Here is a 14,615-nt window from a genome sequence, read left to right on the forward strand (position 1 = left end):
ATTGCTCGTTGCTGTTACTTTAAAATAAAATAGTGTTGGACGTTCCTCAGAGTCTCTAGCCTCATCTTTCCCCACACTTCTTCACTGGCGACGAAGGTGGGATTCCTCTGAGGCGACGAACCTGACGGAACCGACCCTTCGCACAGCCGCTTGAGTTTTAGCTCCCCGAGCCGCACAACTTCAAGCCGCTATGTCTTCACTTCCTCCATTCGCTCCCTTCGGAACCGACGGAGAAGGATGGACCGGATTTCTAGAGCGCTTCGAGTGCTTTCTGCGAGCCAACGGAAAACGGGGAATTCCGATGGAGGAGAAATGCAGTTTCTTCCTCAGTAGCTGCGGAACCCCGATGTTCAACGCCGCCCGGGCGTTGGCAGCCCCTTTACCAGTTCACGATCTCGACTGGGATACGCTGATGGCCAAGCTGAAGGGGCATTACGCCCCAACCCCGTCAAAGATTGCCCGGCGGTACGCATTCCGCCAGTGCGTCCAGAAGCCGCACGAAGACGTCAGCCAGTTCCTCCAGTCCTTGCGGACCACGGCCATACCCTGCGAGTTCCTGGACTTGGAGGACAACCTGGTGGAACAATTTGTCAGCGGAGTCAAGGACCTCTGGCTGAAGAGGCGTCTCCTGGCTCAGCCAGAAATCACCCTGGCCGAGGCGGTCGCTGAGGCACGGGCGGTGGAGCTGTCCGAGCAATCCACCGCTGAAATGGACCGCCACCAGCTACCGTCTCTTCCAGCACGCACTTGCCTCATAGACCAGCTGGCGCCGTTGCCCAGCCCGGCCGAAGAAGAGGAAGAGCTAGTGGCCCGTCTGGCGGAGCTGCAGAGACGCCGCAATCCGCGACCTGCGAGCCGGACAATGACAGCCTGCCTAGGCTGCGGGGGCAGCCACGACCGGGCAGCCTGCCCATTCCGGGCATCCATCTGCTGCCGGTGTTCAAAAAAGGGGCACCTGGCCCAAGTTTGCCGGGCTGTGCTGCCTCCACCACCACCCCAAGGAGCCACGGGCCAGCAGATGACAGCAGGACCGCAGCAGCCCCGCCGCCAGCCGCGCACGAGAGCCAGCTGCTACGCCGTGGAGCCAGGCCCAGCAGCCGCCCCTGCTGAGGCGATCTACCAGGCCTCCGCAGGTGCGGACAGAATCAAGGCATCAGTCCTCATTGAGGGCGCGCCTTGCGTGATGGAGGTGGACTCCGGCTCGTCCCGCTCCATAATTGCCTGGGCTGACTTTAACAAACTTTGCCCCGGCGTCCTGAAACGCCAATTGACTGCCAGCCCCGTGGCCTTAAGGGACTATCAGGGGTCACTTATCCCAACCCTGGGCTGCTATACGGTTAGGGTGGAATACGGGGGGTTTTCGGGTTGCCTGCCCATCCTGGTAGTCGAGAAGCCCCTCCCCGCATTGCTGGGGCTGGATTGGTTCCCCGCCCTTGGTCTCTCAGTGCAGGGGGTGCACTCCATCTCAGACATGCCCCCTGACGTAGCCGCTGTCATCTCCGCCTACGCGGACGTTTTTGATGGCCAGTTGGGGCTGTACAAGGGCACCCCCATCTCTCTTAACTTAGATCCCCAGGTTGCTCCCATTAGGCTGAAGGCCCACAGGGTGCCTTTTGCCTTAAGGGCCAAAGTTGATGAGGAGATTGACCATTTGCTGGCGCAGGGCGTGTTGGAGCCTGTTGACTACTCACGTTGGGAGACCCCAATAGTGGTCCCCGTGAAGGCCGACGGCTCCATACGCCTCTGCGCCGATTTTAAATCCACCATCAATTTGGCCCTTCAGGCAAACCCCTATCCAGTCCCTGTCGTACAGCACCTGCTCCACTCCCTGGGGCAGGGCTGTATTTTCGCGAAACTGGATATGGCGCAGGCCTACCAGCAGCTCCCGGTGGATGACGAAGCGGCGGCTGCGCAGACTATCGTCACCCACCAAGGGGCTTTCCGTTGCCGCCGCCTCCAATTCGGCGTTTCCGTGGCCCCGGGGATCTTCCAGAGCCTCATGGAGCGATTGCTCCATGGGCTCCCTGGCGTTGTACCCTATTTCGACGATGTCCTGATCGCTGCATCCAGCCGCTCAGGACTCCTCGAAATATTGGGGAAGGTCCTCGACCGTTTTAGGGGCGCGGGTCTCAAATTAAAGCGCAGCAAATGCTCATTTGCTGTGCCTAAAGTGGACTTCCTAGGCTTCTCCATAGACGCCCATGGAATCCACCCCACCCCTGCTAAAGTCGCAGCCATTAAGAACGCCCCCACCCCCGCCTCTAAGGAGGAGGTGCAGTCGTTCTTAGGGCTTTTAAATTTCTACGCGCCATTTTTGCCGCACAAGGCGTCACTAGCCGAGCCGCTGCATCGGTTGCTCGACTGATCTGCGGCCTGGCGCTGGGGCAGCCGCGAAGCGCATGCGTTCGCGGCTGTCAAAGACATGCTGACGTCAGAGGCAGTCCTAGTCCAATATAGTGACAGGATGCCCCTGACTCTAGCGTGTGACGCCTCCCCCGTGGGTTTGGGGGCTGTCCTGAGCCATGTCCTCCCCAACGGCTCGGAAGCCCCCATAGCTTTTTATTCCCGGACACTCTCTCCAGCGGAGAGAAACTACAGCCAGATCGACAAGGAGGCTCTGGCTGCTGTGTCCGGGGTTAAAAAGTTCCACGAGTACCTCTACGGACAGCATTTCACGCTCTTCACTGACCACAAGCCGCTCCTTGGGCTTCTGGCCGGTGACCGTCCGACCCCTCCCATCCTGTCACCCCGGATGACGCGCTGGGTGGAGTTCCTAGCGGCATACTCGTATGCCCTGGTCTACCGCCCTGGCAAGCAGCTGGGGCACGCTGATGCCCTCAGCCGCTGCCCCTTGCCCATCTCCGACCCGCAGACAGTGCCCTGCCTGTCTGTTTTGGCCATTGCAGACCTCGCCTTCCCGCTCTCCGCGGGCGATGTGGCGGCAGCGTCTCTGGCCGACCCCACCCTCTCCCAGGTGATGACCTGGGTTCTGCGGGGATGGCCTGGGGGGCCGGTGTCGGACGACCACCGCCCCTACAAGGCCAGGCAGCTAGAGCTTCAAGATGGCGCCCGGAGCTCCACTCCCTTCAGGGAGGAGCTCCCCCGGACACCACCTCCTCCTCCGACGGTCTGCCCAGTTCTGAGGCGTTCTGGGCGTGTCCGACGCCGCCCAGCCTATCTTAGCGACTACGCATGCTCCGCTGTCTCGCATGCGCCCTCGCTAGGGGGGAAGGAGTGCTATATTCCTTTCCTCCCCCGACATACGACCGGGGATTCCTTCTGTTGACAGCTAGCAACAGCCATGCCGCGCCTTAGCCAATCAGGCGCGGCTTGGCTGAAGGCGGGCTGTTCTGCTTCCCTGATTGGTTTCTCGGCCTGACAGCTCTTCGTATAAATAGCTGTCAGGCTGAGGAACGGTGCTTCTCTCCTGTATTGCTCGTTGCTGTTACTCTTTCCCCACACTTCTTCAGGGAAAAGTCCCAATATGTCATGTGACACCACTATGATGACATGAGTTTGACAACCCTGCTTTAGAGGGATACACATATCATCCCTATGAACTATGTGCTTTTCACAGAAGACATACATTTCTTTTGTAATTGGATCTCACTAAACAATAAAAAACTATGAACTATTAATGAATCACCACTTTATGTTTGGATTAATGAACTTATTGGGAGCACTTATTAAGACTATATTTCCTTTCTCAACAAAATAATAAATAAATAAAATAAAATTAATACAGCATCGATGTATACTTTAATTGTTAATATCTAAGCGTACTAGAAAAGCCAGGTAAAGCTATAAGTTCATGTAATGTGATCTTCCAATTCATGACAGAGAGTGGGAAGTAGGTCTTTATCATATTTTAATGGATATGCTTTTAGGCTTATAACAACTATGCTAAAGATAGATTAATTTAAACCTTACAAATAATTGCCATTTTATTATTATCACAATTTATATGTTAAAATACAGAATAACAAAATTGGAAAGGACCTTGTAGGTCATCTAAGCCCAAATATTATATTATTAATATTTTCTATTTTAATATTACATTGGATTGAATTGTCATTTCATCTAGGCAGATTTTCTGAAATCAAGTGATTTACACAAGATATGTGTTCTAGAATGGAAGTCATAATTACTTAGATTAAATTGACATTAAAGTCACATTAAACTCACATTTTGTTCTGAAACTAAGGCTCCTATAGTTTGGTGCTTACCAAGAAATCTTTTATATCATTAATTATTTTGCTTTTAAATCTCAAGTTATGCTATGTTTGTACACACACACACATATTCAATCTTCTAGGAAAAAAATGTGTGTTAATCTCCCAATAGGCAATTCAATAGTGTATTATTATGCCTAAAATGTCTAATCTGAATTTTAAATTCAACTTTAATGTAAGTGTTTCAAAGATTTGTTTCATGTTAACATATTCAATTGTTGAAGAAATCAAAGGGATAAGAAATTGAAGTTTTGCATCTTTCACTTCAGTAAATCTGAATAAAAAATACCTTTATCGCAGTCAGTAAAAGCTAGTTTTCCCATGGCTCACTTTAATAGCAAAATGAACGATATCTGTACTTCAAACAAACATTTCCAGGACTCTGATAAGAATGTGTGTGAGATTAGCACTCATATTGGAAAAAAATTTACTTCAGTACATTCTGTAGTAGGAGAACATTTCAAAGCTTTTAAACCATAAAGATCATGTACTTAACATGCATTCATTTGTCAAGTGACAACCATATAATCACAGCCAGTTTTGTAGGCCCTCTAGTAGTGGCAGGACACTTAAAATGGTGATATACAAATATATTTAGAGATTTGTAAAGCAAGCCAACTATCAGAGCTGATACATCCTGCAAGTACATTGGAGAACTTTACAATTGTCCAAAACTGCTAATGAGAAACCTATATTATTGTTTTTACACTGGCCACTGGGTGTGTGTGAGAGATTGGCAATGATGTAAGTTAATGGCCACCAGTTTATTTGGCAACGGGGATTGGTTTCATGAAAAATAATTTTTCCATGGACTGGGGTGGGGGGGAATGGTTTCGGTTTTGCTTGCCTGCTGCTCACCTCCAACTATGTAGCACTGTTCCTAAGAGGCCGTGGACCAGTACTAGTCTGTGGTCCGGGATAGGTGCCCCTGATGTAAGTCAATTAAATACATAAAATAAAAACAACCCCATGGTTATTAACATTTTTTTTAAAAAAATGTAATAATCCAAGAAGGCTATGAATTAATACATTTTTAATCTCAAAGAGACCGAAAAGTTATTCTTCATTTATATGGTAACTAATTAATTCTACAATTATCTGTAAATGATCCATTTCTTTAAGATGCTGATATAGCAATAAATGGATTTATAGTTTATCTTGAGTTGGTACTATGAGATTTTGCCATTTTAAACAGGGAAAATGTTGCATCTATGAAATTGGAATATGACTTTGCCTTGTCCATTCTACCTAAACAGAGAAAAGACCAATACTTACGTAAATGTAATTAGAAGGTAGGCGCTTGCCCACCTCCTAATTACATTTATGTAAGTATTGGTCTTTTATGTCTTATCACAAGCCCTCCACAAATGATAACATCTTTGAAGAAGCTTACCATTCTTAAAACTTTTTACATTTATCTCACTCTGATTTTAATGGAATTTTGCAATACAGAGAACCAGATTCTGTATATACGGATTTAAGAGTTCAGATTTAGGCCTGATTTGGTCGGTGAAAGCAAATTTGCCTCTTTCCTAATTTTCATAGAGAGCCAATTTTAATGTCTTCACACTCCTACAACACCGAACCAATTCAACAGGATCTGCAACCCTCTGCACAAGGTGTGGAAGGTCAGTGAAGCTGCTTGGAATAGGCAGTCAAACCTTGAATCTGCTAGACCCAATACTAATGACAGCACTTAGATGCAACACACACCTGCCAGGTGGGTGTCATTTACTTAATTTAGGTTAGGAACATGCAAGTTATGGTTCAGACTATTTGCAGGTACCTACATAATTTCTTAGTGGCTCCCATTGTTTGCACCACTATAAATTTTCAATCTTTTAAAACCCTAAGACACCATGGCTCTGAAACCCTAAGAGGAAACAAACAAATGACTACTACCACTAGCAATAGCATCAGCAGCAGTGCAACAACAATACACAACTGCTGAAACCCAGTCAATTCTAATCAAGGTTATGTAATTATTAGAATGTGATTATTGAACAAGAACTCTAAGAATTTTCTTCTGGTTATTGGTGAAGGGACTTAGAAAATCATGTTATCATTTGTTAAGGGAAAACAATGTATGTTTATGTTATTGCATACCTAATTATAATAATGATAATAATAAAGATAAAATAATCTAATTCACCTGTTAAGAGAATTAAGTTTATATAAGTGGGAGCACAGAATCAATCATCTGTTTAAAAAGTTAAGCAGAGTCAGGTGTGATTAAAGTATGGATGGGAAGTGATGAAGATATCTCAGTTTCGTAGATTATATTGGGAACTTCACAAATACCCTGGAAGGCAACAGTGGCTATTCTTCTTTATAGTTGCTAAAAAAAACCATGAGTGCCACCAATAGTTAAATTAAATCCAGTGAGGGAACTTTACTTTTTAAATTCTCTGTAGAATCAGTTAGAACAGACCTTTGATATATAATATATATTATATATTCCTATAGCTGGAATATATAATATATTTACAATAAATTAGACATTCTGTCATCTGAGTTAGCAAAAACAATGCAAATAAGCAACTGAGACAATTGGTATGATTAATAGCCATGTTTTAGCAAATGCCCCCTTCATTCAATAATAGTTTTCAGATTTACAATCTGTATTTTAATCATTTGTCATAAAAGTTTGTAATGTGTTTGACATACACTAACAAACAAGCAAATAATATAACAAACTGAAATTCACAGACTAAATTTCATCTAATAAATTCTCTTGGGAACTAAAATATTGTGATAAGAAAATATAATATTATCAGGTCTGAGTTTTAGAATAAGAGTCATCTATTACAGGAAGGCTCTCAGAAGCTAATTTATTGGGTATATCCTGACTATTGATACTTCAAATTAGTTTCATATATGGATAGAAAATGACTATGGGACGGAATGTGCGCCATATTAAAAAAAATGTCCATTATATTCACTGGGCTTCAGAGGTGGGTGGGGAGGAATCAGTTCTCTTACCTTTTGTGTATTATATATATTGAATTACTAATCAATTTAGACTTTAGTTCATAATAATATTGACTTTCTGTTATCATATTATTAATTTATGACCGTGAGGCCCACTGAAAGGCAAGCTTCTTAAATATTTATTTCTGAATCAAACAAACGGAACATACAAAATAATTTTCTGAAATTATGTATATTGTTACACACACACACACACACACACACACACACACACACAATGACATGAAAAAGAAATATTACATACGGGTTTTCCGTGCAGAATCCTCTACAAAAAGGGAAGAAATATCTTCATCAACTCCTGCTTCATTCTTTGCAATACAAGTGTATGCTCCTGTATCTTCATAACGTACATTGCTAATGTGGACTTCACTGCCATTTGCTGTACACAGAATTAAAAATATGAATATACATGAGTTATTATTTTACTCATGTTACTGGAATTACAAAATTTAGTGTATCTTTTTTTTGCATAATAGCAATAGCACTTAGACTTATATACTGCTTCAAAGTACTTTCCAGCCCACTCTAAGTGGTTTACAGAGTCAGCATATTACCCCCAACAATCTGGTCCTCATTTTACTGACCCCAGAAGGATGAAAGGCTGAGTCAACCTTGAGCCAGTGAGACTCGAACTGCCGAACTGCTGGCAGCCAGCAGCCAGCAGAATTAGCTGCAGTACTGCATTCTAACCACTGTAGCACCACATCTCTAATCTAACCCATTTATATTGTTTGCTCTTTCTTATAAAGGTAGCACTCATTTAACAATTGGGACTGGTAACTCCATCACTAAGCAACGTAATCATAAAATGATACACCACAACTTATTATATCAGTCCATCATTTTCAATTGCAGTCATTAAGCAAATCATCATGGGTCATTCAGCACAAAGCTACCTACCACAACTTGTGTCTACCTGCCTGTGCTCCCATTGACTTTGCTTGTCAGAAGCCGGATGTGAAAGTCCAAATGGATTGTAAATGTACACTGGTTGCCAAACACCTGAATTGTGAACATGTGGCTGTGGGTATGCTGTGATAGCCAGAGTTTTGAAGACTGGTTGTAAGTCTCCTTTTTTTAGCACATGGTAAGTTTGAACGATTGCTGAACAAGTGCTTACTAAGAGAGTATCACTGTACTTTTATTTTGAATAATATAAACCATGCCCACAATATGTGGTTTGTTAATGAAAATTCACTTTCTCTTACTAGTAGAATTTGGGAATGAAAATAAATACTATACTATATCAATCCCAACATGCATATTTCAACACAATTTAATGTAATTGTATGCTAATCAGATATACTATTTTAAAAAGTATAAAATGTTTCTCTACCCCTGGAAATAATTTTGATGTAATAAAATACTGTGGCTCTTGAAAGATAATATAATTATATTTATAACCCATGTTTATAGAAATAAAGCTGAATTCTATTATTGATTTCTGACTGAAGGTGTGGGCAATATCCCCGAGTTGTGACTTACTGCCTCAATAAAGTCAGGCATTTCAGATAATGTAACCAAGGTTTTTTTTTGCAAACATTATTGTTGTTTTCAAATATTTAAATAAATGGCAAGAGGTACCCTTTAGATAAGCTGTTCGAACTACTACCCATCAAAAATTCTCTAATTCTCACATTTAAATGGAAATGCATAACATCTCTGGGCTACTGAATGATCACCAGTTTCATGTAGATATTGAAAGTGAATGATGAGAGTCCTGAACATAAGGTCTAGGTTTGGACCTGTCTCCTACCAACTGGAAAGGTAGATGAAATACTGCAATATGGTAGGTCACCAAAAAAGATGAGTCTTTTTGAAAATAACAAATTATGTTATTAAAAGATGCTTCTTTTTACCTTGAAGAGTTAGCTGTTTGGATAACTTTGGAGTTATATCAATTCCATTCTTTAACCAACCAAGCACTGGATTGGGAATACCCTCAGCATGACATCGAAGACTAGCTGTTACTCCTGGCTCCCTAGCTTGACTTTCAGGAAAGACTCTTATGACGGGTGGAACTGTATAAGACAAAAAAAAAGAAGGTCTATCAAATGCAAAGGTTATGGATAGAAATATTTCTTACAACAATCAATGATAAGAACCATATTCATATATTATGTCAAAGAAAAGAGCAATGGAATATGATAACTAACCCTACATAGCTCTGTCAAACAATCAGATATATGATTTTCAGGTTTGTAAATAAATCTTGATTCGATTCAGATCAGAGATTCATGACTCAAGTTTTTGATTGAGAGGCAAACTTTCTTGAGCTGAATTCAGATTGGGAAAATTCATTCTTTGAATATAAATAGCTGTGTACTGCAGTTACTTCATTTTTGGAGAGAATGTGATAAAAATGACAATGCATATTTAAGACAGTTTCAGTTAAATACTGTATGTCCAAAAGATTCCTATCAGTATTTTTAATACATAAACCCTGTACTTGAGATAGAGAGCTAGCAAAAAAGAGGGAGAAATAACACAGCAGTCCTCAAATTAGCCAGGAGGGAGCCTAACTGGTGCTCAATTGGTGTAGGAAATTTCTGACTACTACTTTACAAAATTGTTTAAAAACAAGAATTTATTCCTCCTTTTACGATTTTAAGAATAACCACTGACATAACCCCTGTGGGCCAATGTGCTCTACTGTCTCTGTTTATTGATTGTTGAGCTTGGACATCCTCCATCATTAGGAGATAATTAACCATTCACTCACTTTTATGCAGTATGGAGCTTTAGGGCTTTAGTAATTGGCTTTTGATGACACGGGAGTTAATGTATGCGGTACATAGACTACACTTTCAGCAGCAACTCTATGTTGCTTAGCTAGTTAGCAGAAGCAAGGAAACAGACCAGCCCAATGAGATAGCATTGATGAAATAGCATGTAGAAAGTGGTACTTTAGCTTTGGCATCCCATCTTTCTATCTCCAAAACTGTTATCCATTCTTTTATATTCCATACCTGCCTCAGTCATGCAGAATTTAAAAGCATGATCATATCATAAATTAGCCATGATTCCATAATCTTAGTGCTGACAACTGCAAATACTCAATTTGCAGGGAGAGTGTAGAAATATAACAAATCATTAGAATGCTGCTCAAGAAACATTGAAATTTACTATATATAGATTTACTATAAAATAGCATTTTCTATAGATAAATACTACCACAATAATTAAAGACATTGATGGGATTAAGGATTGAACAAATTTGGATACACTGTTAACAGGTCCAAAGGTTCTAAGCATGATTAGAAAACATTGTAACCATAATTTTAAAACAGGAAAAAATCAGTATCGCAAATGAGAGGTCAGACCACAATGTAAAATGGAAGAGTTCATAGTTTAAACCCAAAGCAATATTGTACCTGGGAAAGAAGCAATTTTATAAACTAAAGAAACCTGAAAGGAAAACACCTAGATAAAGAGACCTGAAATCTGTTATCAGTCTTGAAACCCAAAGCTCTAAAGAGTGAATGCAAAGAAAGACATAATACATATATAAGATATAAAAGATAAATAATATATAAAAGTCCCTGCAGCTTTTATTTCACTAGTCATTGCTGACCACAGGGGGCGCCTCTCTGTTTCAAGGCCATTGAGCCAGCTTTGTCCAAAGACATCTCCATAGTCATGTGGTCAGTGTAATGTCACAGAACACTGTTATCTTCCCATCAAAGTGGTACCTATTTATCTAGTCACATTTGCATGTTTCGAACTGCCACGTTGACAGGAGCTCGAACAAGGATAGGAGCTCATCCCATCACATGGCACTCAAGTCTCAAACTCAAGCAGCTGACAAGTCCAACGTCTTAACTGTTGACCACTGCACCACTGCAAAACATGGTGAGATGGAATTGACAAGGATATATTTAAAGTACTCTTCAGCTCAGAATTTCTAGTCAGTGTGTTGACTTAGATAAATGTAGTCTCAGGAAAAAGCCACAGAAAGGTTACTTTCAAACGAATACTCTCTTAAATAGCAGAAAGTATACCAAACATTTGTGTCTACAGTTTGCCATAGATATGTACATAAATATCAAATCAAACTGGTCAGTCCTAGAGGAGATAAATCCTGACTGCTCTTTAGAAGGCCAAATCCTGAAGATGAAATTCAAATACTTTGGCCACCTAATGAGAAGGAAGGACTCACTGGAGAAGAGCCTAATGCTGGGAAGGATTGAGGGCAAATGAAGAAGGGGATGGCAGAGAAGGAGGTGGCTGGATGGAGTCACTGAAGCAGTTGGTGCTAGCTTAAATGGAATCCAGAGGATGGTAGAGGACAGAAAGGCCTGGAGGAATGTTGTCCATAGGGTCGTGATGGGTCAGACATGACTTTGCAACTAACACAACAAATGTATATAAATGTATACCCATACTGCTATTTTCTTTCTGAATAAGCTTCATGAAATGGGCAGAAAAAGAGGAAGAAGTTATTAAACTATGAGATAATCAATAAAAGATCCTGTATTTAGTACTATTAATTATATTTCTCATTACTCTTTTTAATTCTTGAAAATTTTACATTATTCTATCACAGGAATACTCTGATTAATCACAGACATAATCTTATTAATATAAGTGTAGATGTGTGTGTCTATGTATGCATATTCTTCAAACTACTAACGTCTGTCTTTTAAAGATTTATCAGTACCTTCCATTTATGGTTGTTGGTCTTCTACTTCCTCTGAGACCATTCAATCTTGTTTTCTAAATTTGTTTTTCAATTCAATCTGATTCAAGAAACCACATCAACATACTCTTTGGTATTGATCATTCATTACATTCATTTATCACTCAAGAATTCATGACACTATCTCTTCTTGTTTTTCTATGCTTGATTTTTGATATACTAATTTTCAGATTTCTCTTTGTCATTGTTTAGGTACAGCCTATCTGCGCAAACATTTTGATTATCAGCTAACAACTTGGCATTATCTGCATGTAACAGTACACATATATTTATACTCACAATCAAGATACCTCTAATATTGCCACAAACATTTCTCATATATAAAATACTCAAGAGGATATCACAGTCTTGTCTTACTGTCTGCTCAATGTTGGTGCATTTAAGAACAAATCCATTTACTCATACACAACTACATGTTTTGTTTTTAAATATTTACCAACCAAAACATTCCATAATTTAAAAATATTCTATATTTCTTCCAAAGTAGCAAAGGCAGTTTAGAAACCTTTTCTTCTTTCATATTCATACATTTCCTAATTTCTGAAAGCACAAAAATCTGATGTTAGTACTTACTGCATGAAATAAAGCAACGGTGCTTTTACCAAAATTTGTTCTTTTTCATTTTCCATACCATTGCAACCAGAACTCTGAAAACATTTTGCCATTATAAATTTATAATTTATATTTTTTTCTGAATTTCACCATAGATAAGGAAAGAAAAATGGCATTTTCCACTGTCAGGCTGTAAACTGTTTACAGATTAGGTTTAAGATAGGCAGCTATAGAAATGTTTTGCATAATTAAGTAAATAAATAAATTGAGGTGCATATGAAGACATTTTAAAAAGTTGCACAGCCATCTCAAGCAAACCACACCATTATTTTAATATTTCTCCAGTTATATTATCTATATTTGAAGTCTTACCTATTTCTATATCCTCAATGTATTTATGACTTTCTTTTCAGAATTTATTTGTTTCTTGCTGAGTAATATTTATAGCTTTCATTGCAATTCTTCTCTTTGTCAAATCATTGTAATTCTATACAAGTGTATTCTTTATATAGCAATAGTACTTAGATTTATATACCACTTCATAGTGCTTTACAGCCCTTTCTAAGTGGTTTACAGAATCAGCACATGGCCCCACAATTTGGGTCCTCAGTTTATCCACCTCGGCAGGATGGAAGGCCAGATAAGATTTGAACTGCCAAATTGTAGGCAAGCCAGCAGTCAGCAGAAGTAGCCTGCAGTACTGCACTCAAACCACCGCGCCACCATGGCTCATATATACTGTATTTTCCGGCGTATAAGATGACTTTTTAACCCCCAAAAATTATTTTAAAAATTGGGGGTCGTCTTATACGCCGGGCATAAGAAAGGCCATACCAAAAAACCAAAACAAAAGAAAAAGCAATGCCGCCAAGCAAAAGGTTGCGCCGCCACCACCACAGACGCCGGCCTTTTAATCGATAACCTCGGCACTCCTCGCCTGGGCACGTGGATGGATGAGCGCTGGGATGGCTTAGTAAGGTCTGGTTGGCAGTCTGGAGGAGGAAGGCGTTGAGCTCAAACTACGAAAGTCTGGCAGTGCGGGGGCCTTCAGCCGGCTTGTGGGTGCCTGAAAGTAGGGGGTCGTCTTATACGCCCTGCCGCCTTATACGGCAGAATATACGGTATGTGTGTTTGTGTATACCTGATATATATGCATGTAGGTACACACACACACACACACACACACAGAGGAAATTTCTTCATAATTCCACTTTTATTTTAGTTTTGCTTACTTCTTTCATTTTTCTTCATGCCCTTTATTCCTCATGATTCACTCTTGACATTACCAAAGAATGGTCTGTCTCATATTCAGAACCTATCATCACCCTAGTATCTTTTTCTATTGCTCCATTTATTTTCATCATAAAAACTGAATTTTAGTTTTAAATTCATTCCCTTATCAAATATACTGTGGAGATGACTTGTTTATTGAAAACAAGCACCTTTTCTCTAAGCATCACAAGCTATTTAGCAGAAAATAACTTTTAGTAGAGGATTCATTATTAAATGTGTAGGACTATGGCAAGTTCTGTATCAGTTTATTAAGCATTAATTTATAGTAGGAATATTGCTTTCTTGGTTTGTAAATTAAACCCTAGGAGTCAAAGTCAATAAGAATTATTGAACAAAAAAGTATCATTTCATTGTTGAGTGGTAATCAGAGAACTATACAGTATTCAGTTATTTGTGATTACACAGTCATTTTTATATTGAATGACAAGGCTCTTGTGTTATATAATTGTATAATACAACTTGTCATATATAAGTGAAACTCTGTGTTACAGTAAAGCTTCATAATTAAAAGTGATGGCTTACTCAAATTAAATCTTACTTTCGCCACTCTAGTTTGCAGTATAAAACAGGCAAAAAGCACTTGTTGCTATTAGAAGTATTGCTGCATTTAGTTCTTTGCAGAAATTTGGAAACTTACATCAGACAGCACAGGATGAAATTTTCATAGCTCTCAGGGTGAAGGGAAATTTGGAAGATTGGGCTTCTGTCTTAAAGTTTACTTACACATCTGTGGGCACAGACAGACATACTAATGTATATATTTATTATGATCCTTTCACATGGGTTTTAAATTCTCTCTAATAGTTCAAGTATATAAATATTATTATTTTTTAAAGTTTTTTATTTTT

The 14,615-nt window shown here is 40.4% G+C and overlaps 1 protein-coding gene across 1 annotated transcript in view; it reads right to left on the reverse strand.

Annotated features, from left to right (window-relative positions):
- The window catches only part of LOC309395426 (follistatin-related protein 5), a 156,854-nt gene that overhangs the window by 60,997 nt on the left and 81,242 nt on the right, over window positions 1-14,615 (reverse strand). The window contains exons 5-6 of the mRNA XM_081959667.1: window positions 9,083-9,244; window positions 7,468-7,602 (exon numbers count right to left, since the gene is read on the reverse strand). Of these exons, the coding sequence (XP_081815793.1) occupies window positions 7,468-7,602; window positions 9,083-9,244 (297 nt within the window). The remainder of the gene's footprint in view (window positions 1-7,467; window positions 7,603-9,082; window positions 9,245-14,615) is intronic.

The sequence above is a fragment of the Natrix helvetica genome (assembly GCF_964273705.1).
Source record: "Natrix helvetica genome assembly, chromosome: 7".
NCBI classification, from domain to species: Eukaryota; Metazoa; Chordata; class Lepidosauria; order Squamata; family Natricidae; genus Natrix; species Natrix helvetica.